The 25427-nt window shown below is 46.5% G+C and overlaps 1 protein-coding gene across 1 annotated transcript in view; it reads right to left on the reverse strand.

The window, feature by feature from the left end:
* The window catches only part of LOC144719135 (cell adhesion molecule 2-like), a 127868-nt gene that overhangs the window by 59800 nt on the left and 42641 nt on the right, over positions 1–25427 (reverse strand). Inside the window, exons 2-3 of the mRNA XM_078595003.1 lie at positions 11680–11706; positions 6104–6250 (exon numbers count right to left, since the gene is read on the reverse strand). Of these exons, the coding sequence (XP_078451129.1) occupies positions 6104–6250; positions 11680–11706 (174 nt within the window). The remainder of the gene's footprint in view (positions 1–6103; positions 6251–11679; positions 11707–25427) is intronic.

Below are 25427 nucleotides of genomic sequence, written 5' to 3' on the forward strand. Positions count from 1 at the left end.
CTATTTCCGCCCACTGAGATTGAAATTACTACCCAAAGCAGCAGAGAAACATCTAGACGCTCCGCTTTTAAAGAGTTAAATTTTCGCTGCGTCTATCGTCATCCTCATCACCGAGTGTCGACGCCCACGACGGAAGCTCTCTCGTCTTTCGTGACCTCCCTGTGCCCATCGCGTCCCGGGCCAGCCGCTCGCGCTGTCCCACTAAACCCACTCGTTTCCTAAGCCCAGCCTCTTCTAACTTCTTCCGCAGCGTGCGTAGTCAAGCATTCTCCCTTGCAGAATCAGACTGTGATAAATGACGTTTTTTTTTTTACAATATTGTTATTCAAGAACCCCGAATACAAAGTAGATTTCGAAGAGGGGGAAAAGCAGCGGGAAACGTGGAACAAACCCGGAGCGATACACCCTCAAAACGAGGCACCGACCCAGGGCGTCTTGGCTCGCTGCCCTTCCGCGGTCGGGGTAACAGTAGGGGTAACGGTAGGGGTAATTGTAGGGGTAACAGTATGGGTAACGGTAGGGGTAATTGTAGGGGTAATTGTAGGGGTAACGGTAGGGGTAACGGTAGGGGTAACGGTACGGGTAACGGTAGGGGTAACGATCAGTAGCAGGGTATTCATGGGGGGAGATGGAAGACGGGGGGTTGGGGGCGATATAATGTAACCCAACATCAAGTCATGGTGATTGTTAACAACCAAACAGCCAAACGCGGTCGGTGCTTTGAGGGAAGGTGAAAGAGCGCGTGACGTTTTTTACAAATTCTCCAACGTCGCCATCTAAAAACTCCGGGCCCTGTTGTTCCCCCATTACATTCTCGGCTGTACATTACCGCAAATAATTCAGAGCAGTTACCGATGTAGCGCGGCCGTTGAAACGATGGTGCGAGTTTCTTAAATCTCGCACCTACGTCCACCCCAGCAGTATACAAAGGCTACACCTTGGTGAGTCGATCAGCATATCGCGTCTGGTGGGGTAATGCATGTTGAACTTCTTTCGCACCGTATGTAATCAACCGTGGTAAGCGGAGGTGCACGGGGAACTAAATACATAAAGCAGTTTCAGAAAAAAATGAGTTTTCAATCTAGATTTAGAAGTGCATCGCTCCAATGGCTTCCTATTAATTATCAGAAGGAAGAGCGTTCCAGACAGCCACAAAAGCGCGAGATGCAACGACCGCATTTGTTCGATGGTTAACCAAAAAGCCGCCGCCGCTGCTGCGAGGGTGACGGGAGTTTTGCGCGATGGTTTATGCCCCTTGACGAGATCAGTTCGAGTTAAGTGTGGGTACAACGCAAGCAGCCGTCCTCAGGTGAAGAAACAGAGCTGTCGAAAAGACAGCGTCTTAATGAACACTGCTAAGCTTGGCAGCGTATTTTAAGCTGAGTGGGAGGAGGAGAGAGCCTTGACAAAGGAGTTTACATATCAACAGAGGAATTTAGCATATTGATGACAAATGCAACCCCATATCTGCATTTGTCATCAATATGCTGCCAAGCTTAGCAGTGTTCATGAAGACAGCTGTCTTTCCGACAGCTGTTTCTTCACCTGAGGACGGCTGCTTGCGTTGTGGCCGCAACGTCGTGAGAATCTCATTTTATTATGTAACATTTTTATTATTTTATTATTTCCCTTCTACGTGACTTTACCGAAAGAACCAAGAATATGAATCCCTGCAGTCATGAAAGCTTTACATCGAAAAGTGTGGGTACTTACACCTATTCCAAGGTGTTTGGCCAGCATGCACGAGTAGGCCAACATTTCCAGGAGAGGGGAAAGTCTTTCCACCAAGCGGTCGCTGGGCTGTACCCTCCACCTACTACCAATATAGAATCTTACAATAGGGACCAAATGCTCGAACGATCTCGAGAGTTGTTTCAGTTACCATGGCGCTGACAGGGAAAAAATAAATATGAAAACAGAAAAAAATCGTGGTACATGGCGAAAAATCCTGTTAGGAGTTACGTGATGAAACTGTGATTGATAGACACTTATTAGGAACCGTGGTGGCTTGTAATATACGGCATCATTATATTCGACATCTCATATTTGAGGTAGTGATATGTCACAATTTTACTGTGAATGAGACGTGTCATTTAAATGAGCTCCTGCGCATACAAATAAACAAATAAATACAACATTGCAGATTACTTTGGCAAGCTCGTGGGCTGTAATGAGAGAATGATGACGACAATAATAATGTCAACTTGTAAATGCGCAGCACCGTGGAGAAGAGAGAACGCGACAAGGAACAACGGACGAGCGGGAAAGGCAGCCAAGCGGCGAGATTGCTTTAAAATTTCACCCCCAAGCTCTACAGTCCTCTATATATTAAGGTGTTATCGATCAATTGATGAGTGTTTACACGTGAAAGGATATCGACGCGCTAAGGTAAAACCCACGTCAGCGAGGGGGAAACACTCTATTCCATATAGGTGGAACAGGTGTGTGGGTGGGGGGTGATCCACATTTGCTGTACTGCCTTCTCTTAGCGAGCACAGATCCTCTTCGATGCTCGCGGTAAGGGAGTTTCATACAACATCTGACATCTGCGTGCGATCCGCCGACCCATTTGTGGCTGTGTAGCATTTCGGGGGGCCCTTTTGGGCCTGTGGGCCCGTCCATAAATGATATCAAGCGATTTAGGACGATTTTTGACCCCCCCCCCCCCCTTGTCGCACGGCGTCACAAAAAGTCAGACCCCCCCTCAAATATGACGTCACAAAGCTCTGCCCCCCCCCAAAAAAAATATAAAACATGCTTCAAATCGCTTTAAACTATTGTCATTGTACTGAGTGTTTAATGTGGCGCTGCACTCTGATGTTGTAGGAGAAAACATTTAATAAAAAGTATATTTCGTTAAGTAGAACGTGATGTCTATATTTATTAAAAGTTGCGCATTTTCTATATTTATTAAAAGTGACCTCATTTATGGACGACCCCTATGCTCAGCATCCGTGATTTATACAGAAAAAAACACACACACACGCAGCTTTTAGCGCGGAGCGGGGTCTGCAGCCGATTAAAAAATGGGCGTCGGCATTGTCGAGTGGCTAAAAAACATCGAGTTTTAAAGAACAGCAGCCACGTGAAAGAAATAAAAACGCGCGCCACAATCGGAGAGCGTTGTAGCCGTGCCCGCGTCGATGCCGACGCGTCACGCATCGCGGGAGGAGGGGGAAAGAATTGGAACGCGGAGGGGGAGAGGGGAGGAATGTTTTCCAAAGTGCTCAAGAAAGTCTCGTTCATTCACACGACGACGACGAACAGTCGCTGGGGGCCCCCCTCCTCCTCTCTCTCTCTCGGCACTCCGAGAGCAGGGCCTGGACCCCCCCCCCTCTCACTCACTCAGCCCTCGAGGCGTTGAGCCGTGCGGGGGGAAAGGGAAGTCCACTTTAAAACATTATTTCACGGTTGGTTTAACTTTGGCGTAAAAAAAATCTGATTTTGTTATTGGTGTTGTACGCCTTTCAAGGGATCCCTCTGCTAAAGGCGCGTTCGAGACTTGCTCTCAGGAATAGAGGAACGCTTAAGGCCCCCCCCCCCGCCGCCACCCACCAATTCCGTGTTGTACAGAATTTAATCTCTCTGTACGACGCGGAAAATGCAATTTTGATCTACAAGTTTCCATCCTGATGGTGAATTGTAAGCACTGTGTTAATAAAAAACGTTACAAGGTCTTGTATTCCACATCTGTAAACGATTTTGATATATGTTATTTTTTTTAAACCGTGCAATAACACAGCTTGGTTATAACCGACGACGTCTGCCCCCTTGCATCTTCTCTCGCAGTTGCCCACATTAGTGGCCTTGTTCGCTCTTTCTCGTGCAAATCCATTACCGTGATCCAATTAGTATCTTGCAAAGGCAATCAATCAGCAGTCAAATGGCACGCGGCCCAATGCTGGGCATGAGAGATGCACGTTGACTAGTTGCGGATGAGAGCGGTGGAATGTCTTTAACGGGTGACGTTGAAGGTTTTATTTTTGGTCTTTGTGGAGGTGTGGATGGTACAGACTAGGGCTGAATGATTTGGGGAAAATATCTAATTGCGATTTTTCTGACAGATATTGCGATTTGATTTGCGATTACATTTTTGAAAGTCAAGCTTCAGTTCAATATTCACTGTGTAATAGATTTAAAACGTGTGATGGAGCATTACCACATGATACCATCAAAATATGAACTGCTCTATATATTGTAATGCAATGATGATGGCTTAAAATATATAAATTGCTTCCAACATGTATTTATTAAAATGTTTTTATTGAAATAGAACAATCACACATAGAGCAATTGTTAAGTTAAATAAATAAAGTTATAATAATACAAAAATTAAACAATTCCAATAAGAAAGTAATAGGACTTTTCAAATCGAAAAAAATCGCAGCATTTGCGATTGTTTGAAATTACGATTTCGATTTGAAATCGATTAATCATTTAGCTCTAGTGCAGACGCTCGTGCACGAAAAAAATACCAACGTTTTGATTTAAAGCTTTCGTGACTGCAGGGATTCATATTATTGGTTATTTTGGTAAAGTCACGTAGAAGGGAAATAATAAAATCATAAAAATGTAAAACACTAAAATTCTCACGACGTTTCGACTGCAACGCAAGCAATCATAATCAAATGTGAAATCCACTTTAAAAAAAAAAATATTGCTGTGGATTTCACACCTGATGATGATTGCTTGCGTTGCAGTCGAAACGTCGTGAGAATTTTATTGTTTTATATTTTTATAATTGTATTATTTCCCTTCTACGTGACTTTACCGAAAGAACCAAGAATATACAGTATAACCAACGATTTTTTTTTGTCAACGCCGCCCCGATGAAGCCATTAAAACCTCGCCTGGTCAGTGGCGGTGGAGCCACAACAAATCGTCGGGGTGGAGATTTTCGATTCCCCCGCGGCGCAGTGAACTCCCTGCGGGAAGCAACACGGCGAGGGCTATTGCCGTCGTCTGGCCCATTATTCATTATTCGTTGGAGTTTTTTTCCAAAATATATTTTTTTAACAAGTCTTGACATTCACAGACCTTTTCATTGGTTACAGTGATCCGCCCTCGCTCTCCGCTGCTGCCCACCTCATGTGGATGTTGCCACTGGCAGGACCCTATCCACGAGACGTACACCTCTAATCCGCGCGATCACCCAACGGGGAATATGCGGGCAAGGGGCTCGCTCGTCTTTTTCATAAAAAAAACTAAAGCGGAAAGTAAGAGCGCTTTCGCAGATATTTCATTGCGATAGTGAACTTGTTCAACAACGCTACTCTCCCCAGAAGCTTCCAGGGCAAACCGAAGAACGACAACAAAGGTCACAGAGCAAGCCAATGCCAATGGAGTCGCCGAATAAAAAATGAAGCCCGCAAATGTTAACATTCTTTCGTGAATACGCGGTATTGTTATTTGACAGCTTATTGGAAACACTCACAATCGCTCCGACTGACTTTCGGCTATTTAGGAGAAATAAGCCATCGCAACGACACTCGAATGCCTGTGCTCACCCTATGACTCCGGTCGTAAATGACGAGAAACTTATCAGACATAAGAAGCAAGTGCAGGCTAGGAACAAACGAGCATAATAACAAGAATATAATAATAAACACGCACAAAACGAGGTGTCAAATGGCAAAACGTGGAATTGCAACTGTACGATCGGTCTTCACACAATGCCTTCCATGGCAATCACCACACTGCGCGCATAATGCAAGTGGTCTTGTTTTTGACATCCAGACCTCGAAAGAGTGAAAAGCGTGGCTGTTTTATTTTCGACCACTCAGCGGCAGGACAATGAGACAACTGGACAGAGCATAGCCATCATTACAAACAGCAGAATTAGCAACACAACTTCACTTGCGTATGAACAAAAATAATCATGTTTTACTGCGCCGTCACAAAACGTCTTAAAGTGCAGTGATTTAGCCTAGGGGACCCCTGAGCAGAAGCTTGTCACTGTGTGGCACAAGGTGAACACAGCACCTGCCATCAAGTCAAGTGGGCATGAGCCTGCCTGGAGAACGGGAATACACGTTTCACCCGCTTCATGCGGAGTTTCTCCAATTTTCTCGGGTGTCCGTTTTGCCTGGTCTGGCCATCGTACCTTTCTTGTTCTCAAAGAAGAGGGTTTGCTGCGCCGGGTTGGACCACTGGATGGGCGAGCCGTCCGTGTGGTCCACGTGGCAGCTCAGCTGCAGCTCTTCTCCCTCGACGAGTGTGCCATTGCGGTTGGCCCACGCACGTACGTGGCCTGCCGGGGCGAGAGGGAAGGGGGGGGGACACATACAGCGGCTCTCATTGGTGACTCGCGCTCTCTCTCTTGCTCTCTCTAAGGCTCTCTTTCCGAGCGGCGCGCCCTCCCTGCCAGGCGCTCGGCAACGAATGCGGCGAGCGGCACCGATGGGAATCTCTTGCGGTTTGAAAAAATAATTACATGTTTGCACACGTACAGGGGAACTCAGACGCGTCAACTGAAATGTATCTCAAGTCGGCTTTAAATAAATAATGTCGAGGAAATAGTGCGAATTTTTTTTTATTTAACTAAATTTCCCCTAGCTTTTTGCTCTTTTGAAAACAATTAAAATCTGTGATAGACCTTTGTCAATCCATTGCTGGATGTAGGCGTCCCACAACACATCTCGGACACGAGGGGGGAAGGGGTTGTTTGACCATACTTCACCACGCTGATTAGTGATGGAAGCCCTGGACCGGGCTCAGATAACACTCACCACTGATCTTACCCAAGGGCAGAAAACTCACGTCGCAGGCTTTCACAGTTCAAATGTTCACTAACCACTGACATCTCTTCACCCCTTACACATTTTCGAGTCATGTTTCATTTATAAACCTTATTAAATACATTTAAGTATCACCGTCATAAAGAGTGTATGCATTTTTTATATATTTTTCAATTATTGCCGAACATGAAACATTTTATTACTGTGCGAAATTACAGCGGGAGTGGATAGGTGGCATCACAGTGATCTGGGTACTGGGTTCTGATCCCAGCCACTGGAGTTTGATTCCTGCTCACAACTAACATGAGTAGTGAGTGATAGCTGAACCAGTTCTACCCCCCCACCTCACCAACTTGAAGTGACTACATTGGTGAAGTAAAATAAAAGAAACTTTTTATTTTACAAGGTAAGGCCCACTGAACTATATAGATCCTTTTCAGAAGCGACCATAACATCACAAATTATAACTCAACGAAAGCGGCTTATCATCGCGTGGAAACGTATGCAAATACTATAAACGCACGTTGATTCTAAATGTGGAGGGAAAAACCGGAGGGCCTGGAGAAAAATACACGAGACTACGGGGAGAGTGAACGTGCAGACTCAAAATATACAGGCGTCAGGGTCAGGATCGGACCCAAGACCTGCTGCATACCAGGCGAGGGAGATAACATCTCACCACCACGGTGAACCAACACAGCATCGAGAGGGCTTCATCCAACAGTTGATTTAGAATAAAAAGTTCTCGAAAAAATGACACTAAATTTCGAAAAGTACAGAGAAAAATGCAGTTACCAAATATGAAGCGGAAAGTTTGTGTCACAGCAAGAAAGATGCGTGACAATGGCCATCGCGAGACCAGGAGGTGATTCGCAGCGGATCTCCAATCACACTTTGTAATTTTCTCTGCAGCTTCCTCTCCCTGCTATCTCCTTCCGTGGCAGTGGGAACTCGACGCGTGCACAAAACGAGCGCCCGATTTGATTGCATGCACAGCGGTAGAAGGAACGTGTCCATGATTACAACGAGTCAACTGCCATTTTTTTCGTTCGTGTGTGTGATTTGGATGGCTGTAACAAGTCCGCTTCTGGAAAGAAAGCAACTTTTGTGTTGCGCATAACTACTTATTTGAAACGCATCCCCGTTCAAAATGTCTAAAACGTAGGTATTCCACTGCGATAGATTGCGCTGTTGGTGCCATGTCGTGAGATGTAGACATCTCCAATTGGAACTCTCACAAAGTAGTGCACCACCCCCCACCATGTAGGGAATGGCCTGTGGAAGATTATAATGCGGAACTATTTCTGAGATCACTTTGCGTGCTGTCTTATCCACATTCAGGGCTCTGCACATGCTGATATAAGGTGCCACGGTGGCGAGATGTTAATTGCCTCACCTGGTATGCATGAGGTCGTGGGTTTGATCCAGACCCTAACGCCTGTATATTTGGAGTTTTCATGTCTCTGTCACTGTGGTCGCGTGGATATTTCTCCGGGTCCCCTGGGTTTTCCCTCCACATTCAGAATCAACATCGCGCATGTAGAGTATTTGGCTGCTGAAGATCGCTTTTAAAAATGAGCTGTATAGCTCAGTGGGCCTTACCTGGTAAAATGAAAAGTTTCTTTGGGTTTCGTTTAAACAGTTTGATTGAAAACCTAAACGTGCATTACGCAGTGCCTGGCAAACAGGTTGAGACCATAATACACTGTCCGTTTGAGAATGCAGAATTCTCGTGGGTGGCTGCCCAAATTCCCACCCAGGATGTTAGCGGTGCCGGTTCAGTGCTGCAATCGTCGGGCTATCCAGGCACCTCTTGCTTTTTGAATCGCATTGAATTGCATTTTCAATTCGGAAAACTTTAATATAATCCTGCTCCACTTTTTCGCAGCTCGCTTTCGCAAAAGTAGATTTAAAAGAAACAAAATCACAAGTCACACGTTCTTTATGCAACTTTTAAAATTCACATTTTTATGCTGATATATCGCTCACGTTGTTTTGTATCTGTTCATTCCCGCCGGTGTGCCTGATTCCGATTGCAAGGCTGTGCCCGGCCCCTCTCAAAGCCGCATGCCAAAAAGACACATCGCGCCTCGACCGGAGTTTTCGGAGTTAATTTAAACGAGGAGCACAACTCGGCTTAATCTAATCACGAGCGCAGCCACCGGTCAACTAACGTGGGCACGAACGGCCCTCGACTGACACAAGATAGCCAGTTGACCCCGACTGATTATTATTTTTAAATGTTTTTATGCCCTTCATTTAATCAGGAGGGAGCCCCATTGTGGATTCATCACTGCCCGGCAATGAGAGACCACGGACACATGGGGACGGCGGGTCGCAGCGCCGTCACCTTTCGCTCGCGCACGGTGACGTTCAACTCCCGGCAGCGTTTCGGCCACGGCATCGCTACAAAAAAGCTCCACCCGTGACAATGACGATGAAACCGCAGCATTGTCTTGGAATGCCCCATTGCACGGTAGTGAATATTGAGCTTCAGCTTTACAGCGATTGGTCAGCCCCGACTGCTGAATGAATGCCACCCCCCGACTCCTCTGGCGTTGTGTCGGCGGTCAAGGGGCGGGGGGAATTGTTTGGCCGGGTTGGTAAAGTGGGGTGGACAGGGAAGCAGGTGAGACGTCACTAGGCACTGATGTCACTAGACACTGACGTCACTAGACACTGATGTCACTAGCTACTGACGTCACTAGACACTGATGTCACTAGACACTGATGTCACTAGACAATGATGTCACTAGACACTGATGTCACTAGACACTGATGTCACTAGACATTGATGTCACTAGACACTGATGTCACTAGACACTGATGTCACTAGACATTGATGTCACTAGGCACTGATGTCACTAGACACTGATGTCACTAGGCACTGATGTCACTAGACACTGATGTCACTAGACACTGATGTCACTAGACACTGACGTCACTAGACACTGATGTCACTAGACATTGATGTCACTAGACACTGATGTCACTAGATACTGATATCACTAGACATTCATGTCACTAGGCACTGATGTCACTAGACACTGATGTCATTAGACACTGACGTCACTAGACACTGACGTCACTAGACACTGATGTCACTAGACACTGATGTCACTAGACACTGACGTCACTAGACAATGATATCACTAGACATTGATGTCACTAGACACTGATGTCACTAGACATTGATGTCACTAGACACTGACGTCACTAGCCACTGACGTCACTAGACACTGATGTCACTAGACATTGATGTCACTAGACACTGATGTCACTAGACACTGATGTCACTAGACATTGATGTCACTAGACATTGATGTCACTAGACACTGACGTCACTAGACACTGATGTCACTAGGCACTGATGTCACTAGACACTGATGTCACTAGACATTGATGTCACTAGACACTGATGTCACTAGACACTGACGTCACTAGACATTGATGTCACTAGGCACTGATGTCACTAGACACTGATGTCACTAGGCATTGATATTACGAGGCACTGACGTCACTCAGGCCACCAAATTAATTGTACAGTGCACTGATCACTTTGGCACCATTCCATTTTATTTTATATTAATTATATTTTTGTTACAATGATTCAGATATCACTCGCCACCTATGTCGGCTTTGGCCAGGGAAATGAATTCAGGTGGCTGGGGTTCCAGAGCAGAATTCGCTAACCACGGTGAAACTGCCTCTACCCCTCGGCAAACAACACACTTTGGTAATTTCGTACAACACTTGACCCACGGCTGTGGGAATTGAACCAGCTGACCCTCGCGCAAACTGGGCCAGTGGCGAATGTGCTGACCGCTGAGGCTATCAAACCGCTTGCATTGAAAGACAAAAATGCTCTGACTTCCCTTTTTTTTCCTCCATGCGGACGGAATTGCTAGCTCATAAAAAGTGAGTTTTCTTCCAAGTAACAGCGCCTTCAATGACTTTCACATGGGGATCCGATCTTTGTTCCCATGCCGTGCAGAAAGCCACGCGAGCACAGCCCGCGAGGTGCTTCACTGGGGAAATTAAGCTCGCGGTTTTATCTGATATCAGAAATTAAATGTTAAATCGTGTCTCAGGAGAGCAGGCCATTGAGGGCCTTATGTCAAGGCCACATTAAGAGCCCAGAGGATTTCTTAAAATGACGTTCTGTAGCAACAGCGCTGAACAGAGCATGCAGAGTGAAGATATGCTGACACCAAACGCTCTACTCGACCACTGTACTCTACGGCCTTTAATAGCTCGTACTGATACCAACTGATACCACAGGCTGTAGTCGGACACCTGGAAGAGGAGGGTAAACTTTGAGGATGTCTTTCGAACAAATATATTGCGAACAAAATGTGCCCAGTCTCATCAGATGTCAGAAGTAAAGCAGAACTGATCCTGGTTAGCACCAGGGTGACCTTGCCCCATGCACGGTGAGGTTGCCGCCGGCATTGGTCAGATCTTTTGACGCTCAGGCGGGCCTTCCAGAGTAAATCGTCACAATTGTTAAGATTGCATTCGGCTGTTGTAGGGTAACAATCGCGCCTCCGATCAGCACGGTTGGCTACGTACGCTGCGAAATACGTTCAACATGCGTACAACAATGACATTAAGGCAGCCAGATATATTTTTTCAGAGCGGCATTTTTCCATGCGAGCTCTGCGGTGTTTCGCTCAACGCAGCGCGAGACTGTGGATGAGAGCGCGGGGGCACACTCAAGAATCTTCTCCTGTCCCGATAACAACTCAAGTTTTGTTTTTATCCTCGGAGCACTTACCTAAAATAAACATGGGCACGCACGCACACGCACACGCATGCACACGCGCAACATCAGCAGCCTGCACGCGCTGCGAGCAGGTTCAGTGTGCGAGTGGAAATCAAAACGACGACGATTAACGGTGCAGCGCTGCACGGTGTTTAAGTGCGGCAACACTCCACTTACCCTTGTTGTTGTTTTTCTGGCTTTCCACTGTCCCCACCCGCCGACAAGGGATCGCAGCAGAAGAGAGGAGAGGGAAGACACACACACAAGGCAATTCATAATTAAACCGCGCACACCGCCAGATATTTTATACATTATTCATTTAAATGTAAAAAAATGTATGTTCACATTCTTTTTTCTTCACGCAGTTCCAATTGACGGTGCTTTAAAGAGATTGAAAATGCCTTTTTTTTCCCTGTCTTCGCTCCTTGATGCGGCTTTGACGTGGGATTAGAAAGAAGTTACCTGAAAGAAGGGTGTCGGAGAGAGTCCGTTTCATGTGCAGGGTCTTAGGCGATGAATAGCAAGACATTCCGCTCTGATTTTGATATCTCATCACTTTCTATAGCTACCCTCGATTTATACTTCTTTATTATTAGATGGGTTTTATATATATGTGAGACAGACCTCTTTGAAATATACTTTCATAGTATTACGGCATGCTTTTAGATGTGAGGACACCACAGTGGCGAGATGTTAATAACCTGGCCTGGTATGCAGGGGGGCGTGGATTCAATCACGGCCCTTACAACCCGTATATTTCGAGTTTCCTTGTTCTCCCCGTAGTTGCATGGATTTTTCTCCGGGTCGTCCCGTTTCCCTTCCTCATTAAGAATCAACATGCGCTTAGAGTATTTGGCTGCTATAAATTACCACATCATGATACACCACCTCGTTCAGCTATCAATTGTGGGCAGTTCGCTTCGGAAAAAGATCCATATAACTCAGTAGGCCTTAACTGGTACAATAAAAAAAATGTTTAGTCATATAATTGCATATGCTGCAAGTGCAGACGAATATTACGGGCATCGTGGCCATGACTCAGAAACAAATGAGTGGGCGTGAAAAGAGAACTGCGTGACCGCACGCTGAGACAGAAAGTGCCATTGTACCGACAACCTCGTCCCCAGACGCCTGGAGGATTCGAGATAAGGCCGTGAACACAAGTTCTCTGCGAACACCCGGTCAAAATGCGATGGGCAGGTAACGTACGTGGACAGACAGGGACACGGTTTTGGCAAAGCGGCGAGACTGGCAGGGGACAGAGAGAGAGTTGCAGGGAGGAGCCCGGGCACTGCCAAGACGATGCCAGACGTGGCAAGAGCCTGTGAAGCAACTTTGTTATCCTTATGCCTTGCAAGACATCTGCAAAACTTTTTTTTCTTCGTAATTTATTGTAACAAAAAAATCTACACGCACTCGCATTCACAAACAAAAATGTTTCAGACAAGCCACGCTGGTGCTAAAACACCGCCGTCTCTTTACGTTGTTGTTGTTGTTGTTGGCTAGAATACTGGCCAAAACAATACTCGACAGTGGGGGGGGGGGGTTTCCACGTGAAAGAACAGAAACTGCGGCTGGGTTTGTGCTGCAACAACGCCGCCCTCTCACGCGCACCCCTCGGTGAGAGAGAGAGAGCACCTTTTCCCAAATGCAGGCGGAAATGCGTTACAAAATGATCACACTGGGCAGAGATGAGGTGAACTGAGAGGCCGGGGCTGACGTCGGAAGAGAGGGAGAGAGCCAGATCCCAGTGGAGAAGGATAAAAGTTGCAGTAATTCAAGGCACCCGCCCCTCCCTCCCTCTACTTACGAGAGAGGTGACGGGGGTGGTGGTTAAGCCTTCGTACAAACAACGAAGCTCAAGCACCCAACACCGCACACTCTTATCGGTTGCTCGCTCAAGAGTTAACATTCATTCGGATGGATGGTCGTAAATCAGGGTTCACAGGTCAGGCTGCGAGTATCCACCCGCTCCTTCTCTGTACTTTTTCCCAAATTCACCCGTGTCGCCGGGAATGGCTGGCGGTGGATCATAACTCACCAAGACCAAGATGAATACGTGTAACAATTAACGTGGCCTATATTTCCATGCCGCCACACGCCAAGAGAAAGGAAACGGCGAATACCGTCACATCGGCCCAAAATGTTTTTTTCACCGACCAGAATGCATTATTAATTAGTAGCATCAATTTAACTTATCGGGGAGTGTGGGTCAAGGAACGGCACAGCGGTGGCTTCCCAAATCTCTGTCCCGGATTTAGCTGTTCCGGCGGCTCTAGCGCAAGAGAGAGGTACGGAATTGCGAGCCGCGTGGGAGCGCTTGGACCACTCGAGGCCACTCGCTACCTCGCGTTGTCGAGGCCGGAATTAGAGCCCTTTAATTGGACTGCGCCATGTAAGCGGCGACATCCTGCGGCTCGGTTTGGGCGTCCTCAACGCGCTCTGTCTGCCGGCACGCGTGCGCGAAGGAGAACGCACGCGTACGCTCCGGCATGCATACGTGCGTGAAATCCTCAAGCGGGGCGGGAGGGGCGGCGGGGGTAAACGATGCTGATGAAATTGCCATTTTTACACGCACAATACCCTCCGACAACCCTGACGCGCACACGCACCCACCCACACGCGCACAATTGCGGGCTAGAGCGACCTCCACGCTGCTTTCATTTGCAGCGCACCTCCTCCACCCTTCTCCGCATCCGCCCATCCCTGCCGTCTGCCAACGTGTCTGAGACGGCGGAGGAGCGCCGTTGCCTAATGGAACAAACGTGCAGCTCATCACGGCCCTTAATAAGCGACGCGCGATGATGGATCGGCTCTGCCTCGACGAGGCATCCTCCGCGGCGCGAGCACACGTCCCGTTCGTTTCCATTTCACCGGGGCGGCGCTTTAAGGGCAAAACGAGGCGGAATGTGGCCACGTGTATTCCCATTTATTTTCGAAAGTAGAAATAAACAAGGCCACTTTTGTAAACAGAAAGAGAATACGTAAACGTTTGGATAGGGGCCGGAATGTAAAAAAAAATGATATTCGCCCGTGTAGAATATGCCATTGTGCCGCATGTCCGACTTGATCAATCGCAGATTTTGGGAGGAAAGACGGAGGCGAAATTCACCAACTGGCCTCCGACGTGATATCAGCAGAGTGCCAAAATATAAAAAAAATAGAATTGTAGTTGATTAGGGCACTCACCAGTTAGCAACAGAAATGGTCCCGGCATCGTTTGATGTGTAGCACTGGAGCACCAATGGCAAGGAAGGGAACTCACGTTTGGATAAAGTTTGCGATGATGAAAACTAAACAAATGGCACTTCATGGATAACAAATGCCGCTGCAACGAGAGTCCCACGCGGAAAACTTTTCTCAATTGAATCGGTTTAAGCAGCGCCACACGAAGCACAACTACGCTCAACAATTTAAACATTCATGTCATTTATAGTTTCATTCAAACAATGTCGTCCGCTGCCCGTGGAGTCGAGTTTAGCACCCATCCTCAGCGCGTGTGTCTATCGCAGGAGTTGTCGTGGGTACCTTCATCATCGCGAGGCCACTGCTCACAGCGCAGCCTCGCCCACTGAACCTACTTACGATGCTCACCCCGTGAACCTCCATGTTTTCCTTCACAAGGCCGGATGGTCGAAACGTCAATACATTCCTTTCCTCATAATAAAAGGAGGGGGGAGGTTTGGCTTAGAGCGCGTAAATATAAATGTGTCGTTAACCAACGACCACCCGACACAGTCAATAAGTGAGGTTCGTCACGTGAACAAAACGTGTCCATGAGTTACTACTTCAGCACACAGGTGTGTTGGAGAGTAAACCCACAACATTCACAATTTGAGTTCACGACGTTTCGCTGCTGATTACAACAACCAGATTCATCCGGCGATTACGCGATCTAACCCCCCCAAAAAACACTTTATCCTGACTAATATTGGTCGAGAAAGCCTACGCGTTTAACTCGCCTCCTTTTCCTCTTGGTGACGGCATATATGTCAACCTCTTCTAAGACGTTTCGGCCATCGTGGATGAAGAACCAAAGCGACACGAGAGGCCTTATCTCGAGCTCGCTGCAGCGGGCGGCCCTTCCATCAGCAATTGCACGGCCGCACCTATAAGGGTTACCTGCGTAACGATTACCTGCGTAACGATTACCTGCGTAACGGTTACCTGCGTAACCTTTACATGCCATTGTACAGATGCAGCAACTGCATGCGAGCTTCATGCGCAACCGCACTTAGCCAACCGTGCTAATCGGAGCTTTGCGGGGGGAGGGGGAAAGGACAACAAACTAAACACGCACAGACACAAAAAACGACTATGCGTATACATAATACTAAGATGCTCTGATATATAATACTATATACGCATTTTAAAAAAATATCAACACAGGTGTCAAATCACACTGCCTTAAAGAGGGGAACAACAATGCATGGACGAAGTAAATATGTTAGGGGTAATGTCCCCTCTCCGTAGCACGTGCAACCGCTGCCGATGCAGCCACCACCAAGTCATCTGCTCTCCCGCACATATATTTTGCGGACTGCTGCGGACCCGGACTTTGATGAAGACCACCGCCACAGACAGTGACGGGTGATGCCGCGTGCGAAGCGAGAGTGGGGGGGGGGGAAATGAGCGATTTGTGAAAGAGGAGGCGAGGAGTCTCGCGTGATGGTGGGTTTGGGAGGTGGAGGAGGGGGGGTATTGTGATTCATGGCGTTGTCTAAACAAGTGCCCCGCGCAGGGGACCGTTCCCCTGGGCCCTCTCGCCGCTTGACTGCGTCGCTCCTGCCCCTCGTGTTCTCTCGCCCGAATGTGAAAGCGCTGTCAGGACAGCGCTCCGGCCCCCCCCCCCATCCATCCGCCTTCTTATTGACTCGGCGAATGCGCGGGCTGCGGTCTCACGGATGGATCCAGACTGCAAATGCAAACGAGTCCCTGGGTGGAGCGGGCTCAAAGGATGAAGTGTGCGCCCGGCGGTGCTGATGATGACGATACTCAGAGCGTGCAGCGAGCCGGACGCTGTCTTCCTTCTCTTTCGGCCCTTGCCGTGGACTGCAACAGCCTCGGAATGTCATGGGGAATGGAGCTCCATCCCTTTCACCCCCCCCCCCACCGGCCTCTACGGATTCTAAATTGTTATAGTCACGTAAATAAATATTAGCACTGTGTAATATTTACATCGGGGGTGAGAGCTAGAACAGCGGAACGCATACAAAATATATTTAGTATATTTTATTTTATATTTTTATTTTTATTTTCATTCACTTAATTTGTAATCACTTTCTTTTACGGTACTTTTCCGAAAGAACCAAAGAAGCGGAATGCATGGTAGGCAAACGCAGGCTGCGTCGTTCAATATTCTGTTTAGCGGCTATCATTTAACAATCGGCCTCACTGTCTATTTTTCGTTCCACCCTTAAAACTCGCTTATTGTCCCTTGCTTACACAAAAGTCCTCTTCCCTCCTAACTTCCCCATCACTGACGCTATCCCTTTCCCCAACTTTCCTACCCATTCATCACGCTCACTCATCATCACCAACCACTCACTGTCACTTTCATCATCGTTTTACTTCACTGATCATCATATTCATCACGCACTACCATCCCCATCTCATTTCACTATTCTGCTGTACAAATTGTTATTTCTTTGTTCAGCGCCTGAATCAAGGCACTATGAAATTGTAATTAAGATAAGAACCTTATTTAACATCGACTGTGACGTGCCCCACCCCCCCGCGTGTTTGTACGTCCCTCCACCGCAGTGGCAAGATGTTAACTACCTCGCCTGGTCTACAGGAGGCTGTGGGTTCGATGCCGACCCTGACGCCTGTTACATATTTGGAATTTTGTATGTTCTCTCCGTGGTCACACGGATTTTTTCTCCGGGTCGCTCGGTTTTTCCTCCACATTTAGAATCAACATCACGCGTTTAGAGTATTTGGCTGCTATACATCTCCACGTTATGATAAGCCAATTATTTGAGCCGTCGTTTGTAGCCAGGTCGCTTCTGAAAAAAAGCTGTATAGTTCAGTGTGCCTTCACCTGGTCAAATAAAACAAGTTTTAGTAGTTTAAGGCAGGTCACGCTACAAGGTGTACTGCCACTCCCGTTCCCCCCTCTCGCTCGCCGCTCTCTCTCGTAGTCGCCACCCCGCTTAGCCCTCTCGGGCTTGTTGAGCGTTGCCCACAGAATGCAGGGGCACGGCCATGGAGCCACGGGACGCCCGCATCTCCCGTATTTAGAGTATAACCTGGTACAATAAAATAAATAATATTTGTTTAATAGTAATCGCTTGGAGACAACTGCCGAGCTCACGGACAGCAGCATCCCCAACCATCACCGCACCAAGGCACGGCATCCGTCGTGGGCTTTCTTTCCATTAAACAATGCTCCGGCTTTTTGTCAATGGATCACATTGTCGTGCGAGCTCACACACGTCCCTCGCTGGGATGACGGCCGCTGGTGGAAGCTCACCACGGATCGGCAGCCGAGGAGGGGACACGGCAAGAGAGGGGCAGCTACCACAGAGACGGAGGAGGAGGAAAGCTAGCCGGAGCGTCACCGTTGCGGGTCTTGTAAATGGCGAAATCTTGGGAAAGCCTCTTCCCGTCAGTGGACAGGTTCACGGCTGCCACTGATGATGGGAATGTGTCATCGGGATTTTCACGGAGAGTCGTGCATTCCCTCTCCCCTCAACCCCCCTTTTCCTGGCAGCAGTTCCACGCATTGCTTCAGGGTCTGACCCAGCAGTGGCATCGTTCAGGGCCCATTGCTCGACGACTTTTCGAGGGTCTATCTTGGCACAATTCGCAGCCCGAGCTTCGCGAGTCGTGGAGTTCGCTGCTAAATCGCTCACTGTGCCAATCTGGCAAAAAAAATTCACTCGTCGCCTGGGAGCAGCTGAGTGAAAATGCAAAACCAATTTGTCCGCGATACGATTTTGTCACGGCTATTGATGGGCTCGGTCGAGGCCAGCAACTCCTCTCCACACTCGAGAAGCCCCCCCCCCCCGCCCCCCCACAGGGTTTAATCTCACAGCGGCTGAGGAGATGCACGCGCTACGGGGCGAGGCAGACAGACGCCACGACACCGCCGAATCTACCCGGAACAATTTCCATTTTTTTTCTTCTATTCTACTTCTTCTTGACCTCGCACATCGCACGCTCATCGCGTGAGCCTCCTGACACCGGCCAAACCGCCGTGACTGCGGTGGCCCAGTAGAGGAGTTCAACCCCTTCGTGGAACTTCAAAGCCTGCTCCCCTACCTCGAATGGTTTCAGCGCTGGCTCACCTAATTAATACGGAACGACGTATCTCACCAGAGCCGGCCCCACCGTTTCTTATCTCGTGCATATAAATGACTCCCATATGGGGATCCGAAATCACTGGAGAGCATCTGCTCTTTAAGAATTCATGCGCAATTGTTCAGAGTGTTCCTGTATCATTCCTTGTTTCTTTTGTTCAGATCAGTAGGAGGTTATGCGAATGTAATGATTCATAAGAACCGCCTTCTGCAGAGACGAGAATTGTGAGAGGGAAGACGGAAGCCGCTCGAAGAAAGCAAAGAGCGAAGCTGAATCTGAGACTTATTTATTTCACGGCCAGGACAGGAAATCTGATTATTTTATCTTCGGTTTTAAATTGGACCATCACACAATTATTTACACTCAGTGTGGTGCAATAACAGCGGCCTCTGTTTTCCAGCAACGTTATTATCATAGCGCGTGCACCAGGCTAGGTGCACTTTGAGTGGCAAAGGTCACAGGGCAGACCCAGGCGTTACGAGTTAATTGCCTGGGGTTGACTGGCAGATGCCCCACCTATACTGGCCATGGTGCCAACTTTGTGGGTTTTGAGCTACACCACTCTCTGTTCATTGTTGTGCCATCGTCCCAGGCTGCCCTCCAGCTGCCCAGTAGCATCCTTCACGTGTCTCCTCCACACGATTACGATCTTGACACCGCTTGTATCGGTCATCAGTAAGTCCACTCAGCTCCAGGTTCTCCTGTACCGCGTCAGTCCATCTCTTCTGTAGTCCCATATCACACACACTTAGCCCTCTTCTATCCAGGCCACGAGGAAGCTGCTTGGTCATGCGGTGGATGGGCATGTCGTGGCTGCACACATGGCTACATGACCCAGCCAATCTGCCAGAGGAGCCCACTGATGGTACCCTGTCCAGATCTCTGGAGAATCTGTGAGCTCCTCACACAGTTCTACGTGGAAAAATCCTGAATGGTGCATTGGCAGAAAGTATAAATCTGTCAAGCAAGTGATAGTTTTCCTTCAGTGATATATGTATGTATGTTGAACTTCTTTTGCACCGTACGTAGTTGACCGTGCTAATGTGAGGTGCGGGGGAAGGACAGCAAACTAAACACAACAATCGGTTCTAAAGACTTTTTTTAAAATCTAGATTTAACAGTGCATAGCTCCAGTGGCTTCCTAATATCACGAGGAAGAACGTTCCAGATGGCCGCAGAAGTGCATCTGAAAGCGTGCGATGCAGGGACCGTTTTTGCTCGATGGCCAGTCAGAAGCCGCTGCTGCTGCGAGGATGACCCACACGGTTAGATACCTAGGTGACGTGCAGGTTGGTGTGAAGGTATTGCATAGATTATATTATGCAAATTCCACAATACGACTAGAATAAAATTTACATCACTATGATCCATATCTTAGGATCTCGGAATCTAACCAGGATAGAGCCTGATTGGCACTTAGGAACGGTGATCACCATGCACAGCAGAATATCATATCAGCTTCTGGAGCGCTACAAGGTGGTCACCAGACGGAAGTGTAGCAATTTACATTATTGTGCTGTACTTCTCCGCTCCTGCGTCCATCCTCCTCGCCTTCCCCAACCGACATTGAGAAAGCGTGGTGAAGAATGGTGAAGAATGGCCAAACAGAATGGCCAAACAACCGCCGAGGCATGGACAAGCCCCCATCCAACAGTGTACGTCAAAGCATGAACGTGAATATAGTTCATCCCAGCCAAGGCAATGTCAACAGATCATTCCTGACAAGCTTACACATTCTAAGCGCAAGCCAATAAATCTAGGACTTAACTACGCGACTTCGCTCGAAGCTTGAAACTTTCTCGCCGAACTGCATGCCTTTAATGAGAAGCCAAACAGGTTTTCCAATATCGAAGCTGCCACCGCTTTGATGTTGATGTGGTTGGCAACAGATGGCAGAAGGGTCTGGTTAGAATATACCTGAGCAGATCAAAAAAACCCCACACACTTTTCTTTTAAGCAATAATTATTAAAAAAAAGTTTTTATTTTTTGGTTCTTTCGGTAAAGTCACGTAGATAGAAAAATATTAATAAAAAGAAAGTAAAAAAATGTAATAAAAGAATAAAAATGAAGTGAATAAAAAAGTGAAAAAAAGCATTTTTTATTCACTTTCTTTTTATTATTATTTTCCTATCTACGTGACTTTACCGAAAGTACCAAATAATATGATTTCCTGCAGTCACGAAAGTTTTAAGTCAAAATATATTAAATTTTCATTTACAGGTTTTTTTTTTCAGACAGTGAAGCTAACAATCATATTGTTTTCTCTAAATAAGATGGGAAGGGGTTGTTATTTGTATGTTGGATGGACACACAAAAGAGCATTCTCGATCAATATTAATCCTAGACTCTGCCGCAACATTTAAAGAGGGAGTCAATTTTAACTGTGGCGCGAATTTTTGCATCAGCTTCAAACATTTTTTTTTTGCGGACGGCCCGTCAATGGTGTTTGACGTGCGCATGACGGCGTGCGATGAAGATCGTTGCTTTGCAGCTGAGTTTATCTCCGGCAAGCGGCAAAACAGCTCAAAGTGGGCCATATTGATTCCCCCCCGCTCCCCCTTCCCCACCCACATTGGTCACAAAAGGCACAATTGCAGCAATTCCAACCTCTGGAGCCTGAAACTCATAAAACAATCATTTCAGAAGTTTTAACATCAAAACCTCGACCCCGGGAGACCTCCCTTTGCGTTTGTTCCATTGAACCCTTTCTCTTCGCTCAAATCTTCCTTCGAGCCTTTGAGATTGTTCCTTAAGAGGGAAATAAATTGTGCAAAAGGAAAAAAAAAGCAGAAATTGAATCAATATGTTTTAACAAAATTGTTTTTTGAATAGCCATTGAATTTGCAATCGCCATGTGTTGTTTGCCAACCGTGGTAAAAAAAAAGATAATTGTTTAAATTCGGTCAATATGTTTCACTGTCTTTTACGTGGTTGCTTTTTGCAATGTTTAAAAAAAAAAACTTCAAAATTCTAAAGGCTGAGCAAAGGTTCTATTCATCTTCCTTTACTGGCATTACGCACGACAAATGCAGCGACCACCACGAGGGCATTCAGACTTGCAGCGACATTTTTTTACCAATTTCACGCAGTACCCAATGCAAAAAAAGAAAAACAGAACTTTTTTATTAATATAATTTTCCAAGAACAACATTACGTGGAAGTACCGCTGAAAAATGTCTGAAATGCTTCGCTTGTTCCGATGTTAATTTCCAGCATAATAATACAAAATATGCAATTCCTTCAAAGAATGGGCCCCTTTCTCCGCAGAACAACTGCAGCTCTTGCTACGAATCCATCGTCTTCTGCTCGCACCTATTGCACCACAGGATTCCCAATTGCTCGCAATAAATACAGACCCGAGGCCCGCGTGTTATGCAATTAACGTTAGACCCTTGCAAGTGCAATCACTCTCGCGGCTTTCACTGACGTGAAGGATGACTGCCCTTCTGTATTCAAATTACGCTGAATTGTAAATACAAAAATTCCATGGGTTAGCCTTAGTTGGCCACGGGAAGAAATCTCCAGAGTGCATTTTGCCGCGGGCCTAATTTACACAAATCCTTAATCATAAGAGAATTGTCTATAATGGAGTGGTTCCTGTGTTGGCAAAATGCCGATAGATATTAGGCGGTTGATGTGGTTAGCATGCAATGGGTGTCGATGGCATCGTTACCCTACGCAGTCAGCGCAAACGATGTGCGTTAAGCATACGACGAATACAAAAAGCTGAAGAGACGATGCAGGTGTGGGGGGGCTGCAGTGTTTAATGAATTATCTCTTCGTGAGTGGCACGGTGCCAGTGAACCGCCCACGTGAACACAAGCCTCAGAAATAACTCCTCTGCAAACAAAGCTCAGTCGAGGTGTGAGGAATTCAAAGGCTCGGATTAAGAAAACCAATAAACAATGGTGTGTTTAGTTTAGTGATATGATATAGCTCCAACACACACCGGGGTTCCTTCTCATATAGACTTGTTTGTATTTTGCTTTATTCATTTTATTTTGTATTTAGCCCTTGCCAAAGGGATTAAAGTGCCTACATTGAACAAATATCTCCGGCAATTAGCGGCATTTCTTTAGGTTTAAGGCAATAATTTGATTAATAAAACACTCGCGTTTGCAAATATATCTATTATCCTCTCGCGACAGAGCGTATTTAATTTAAATCACACATCTCGAGTGGTTAAACTAGTTATATTAGCGTTAATAGCGCAAAGTGAGTCTCTGAAGTAGTTTAACACATAAGGCCTAAAGGTATGCTTTAAACAAGAGTGTCTCGCCAATACTAATGAAACTTCAGTAATTAACCTGCAGTGCACATTAAATACTTCAACCCTCACGGGCATTCACGAGCAATACGTGACTTCCACGTTTCCTCTCTCTCGTAAGCAGCTCTAACGCCAATCCCAAATGTTCATTATGTTTAAACATTATCTGCGTTGGATTTATTAACGAATGTCCGCGAACCTGTAAGAATTATACTTTTAACGCGAGAGGTCTCCACTTTTTTTTTGCTTTGCGCCTAACCCTTCTCTGAAGTAGCCTTCAAAAGAGATGCCCGGTTTTAGTTTGTCGTTCAAAAGAAAGAGAGAGAGAGAGAGAAAAAAACAATCACAGCTTTGAAGGTTTTATTTAAATACCTTTCAAACCTAGAACAAAATTGCCCACCTCTAAGAAGAGCGTGAAATAATGATTGCAGTACATCACACGCGCCCCATCATCATCATCATCTCCGTGGCCTATATTGATACTGAACGTGGGCCGTGCTCTGGAAGCAAAGGTGGTGCCGGAATGTGAAAATCAGGGCAGAGACTTCCATTCGCGCCTTCACCGCCCGTCGCCTGAAAGTCTTTAAGTTTGCAGCGCCGCTCTCCGCAAATAGACTCCCATCTCGCCACGGTGGCTAGGAGATGTTAATACTGTACCTCTTGCCTGGTATGCAGGAGGTCGTGGGTTCTGAACCCGACCCTGAAGCCTGTTGTATATTTGGAGTTTGCATGTCTCTCTTCCCGTGGTTGTGTGCATTTTTCTCCGGGTCCTCCGGTTTTTCCATCCACATTAAGAAACGAGAATTTAGAAAATTTGGCTGCTATAAATTTACAAATTAAAACCAATTTCATCGAGATATTATTTGTGGCCTGGTCGCTTATGAAAAAGAGCTATATAGCTCAGTGGGCCTTACCTGGCAAAAATAAAAAGAGAGTTTAGTTTATATTCTTTGGGTGTTTCGGTAAAGTCACGTAGATGGTTCAAAGAAAATAACAATTTTTTTTGTTATTTTCTTTGAACCATCTACGTGACTTTACCGAAAGACCCAAAGAATATGAATTCATGCAGTCACGAAAGCTTGAAGTCAAGATTTAGTTTAGTTTATAGTCTAGATGTTAACGCACTTCTGTTCCATTCGACGCGTCAAGGTGGCTCGGCAGTGGAGTGATTGGCTTGCAATCAGAAGGGCTCGAATTCAGGTCCTGTTTGGCGGTTGACTCTGCACATTCTATCTCTGCCAGAGAAGTGACACGCGCTGGAGCAATGTTAATGATGACATCGTGTTGACTGCGAGAGATGATTCAACTTGGAGAGGCTTTCATCCAGCATTGAATATATCTTGGCTGATGATCAATGAGTGAATAATTATGGTGGTCATAGCTGGCCATTTAAATTGACCCACCCCCCCACCGCCTACTGCACAATCCACACTATCCAGTTTGGTGAAGTATGGCTAAACAACATCTATGATTGATGTGACGTGGGGACGCCTTTATCCAGCAAGTGATTAACAAAAGGATACTTATTTGTTAATTTTGACGCTTGAGTACCGACGAAAGCCTCACTCACGACTCATTTTCAAGAGGGTCCCTACAAAGCTTTGAGAGTAGGAGGCGATGAATGTTATGTGGATTCCAGTTGAGTAAATTAGCGAGGATTTTTTTTCCTTTTTTCAATTTGGACCATGATGCCAGCACACAGTGACCTAACTCTTGCAAATCACATTATGTAATCTTTTTGTTTTTTTTTATATATACGTATAATTTTTTTTCAATGAAACAAGAGCCTGATGCAGAGCATAAGCGGTAATCAGAGAGGGGTACAGATCTCCCGTGGATGACAATCCCCGAGACCAGGTGCCCCCGGGGCAGGGGATAGGGAAGGTGGTTGGCCTCAATTTAGAAAAAAAAAACGATCGCGTTAAAAATACCATAATCGTGAACGTGGTAAAAAAAATTACCACGGTCATGAACGTGGTAAAATGATCACGGTCGTGAACGTGGTAAAAATACCATGATCGTGAACGTGGTATTTTTAGGGGAGCAGGAGATGAGGGGGTAGTGTTGGGGGGGTAGAGACATCAGGGATCGTTGACATCCACTGTGAAGCGCATGGCACGTGGTATTTTTAGTGGTTATTACACCCCACAATATTAATCAGGGCGGCCGCTGAATTCCAACTGCGAACCTCTGTGGCAAGCAGCAACAGCTAGGCCACGTCACTGCACCAGGGGTATTTATATTGTTATTATTGTAGTAGTAGTATTATTATTATATAAGAAACTAGCGGAAGTACCCGGCTTTGCCCGGGTGAAAAATATATTTCTTAAAAACCTTACATATATATACACA

Source organism: Lampetra planeri, chromosome 5 (assembly GCF_965212315.1).
Source record: "Lampetra planeri chromosome 5, kcLamPlan1.2.h2, whole genome shotgun sequence".
In the NCBI taxonomy this organism is placed as follows: domain Eukaryota; kingdom Metazoa; phylum Chordata; class Hyperoartia; order Petromyzontiformes; family Petromyzontidae; genus Lampetra; species Lampetra planeri.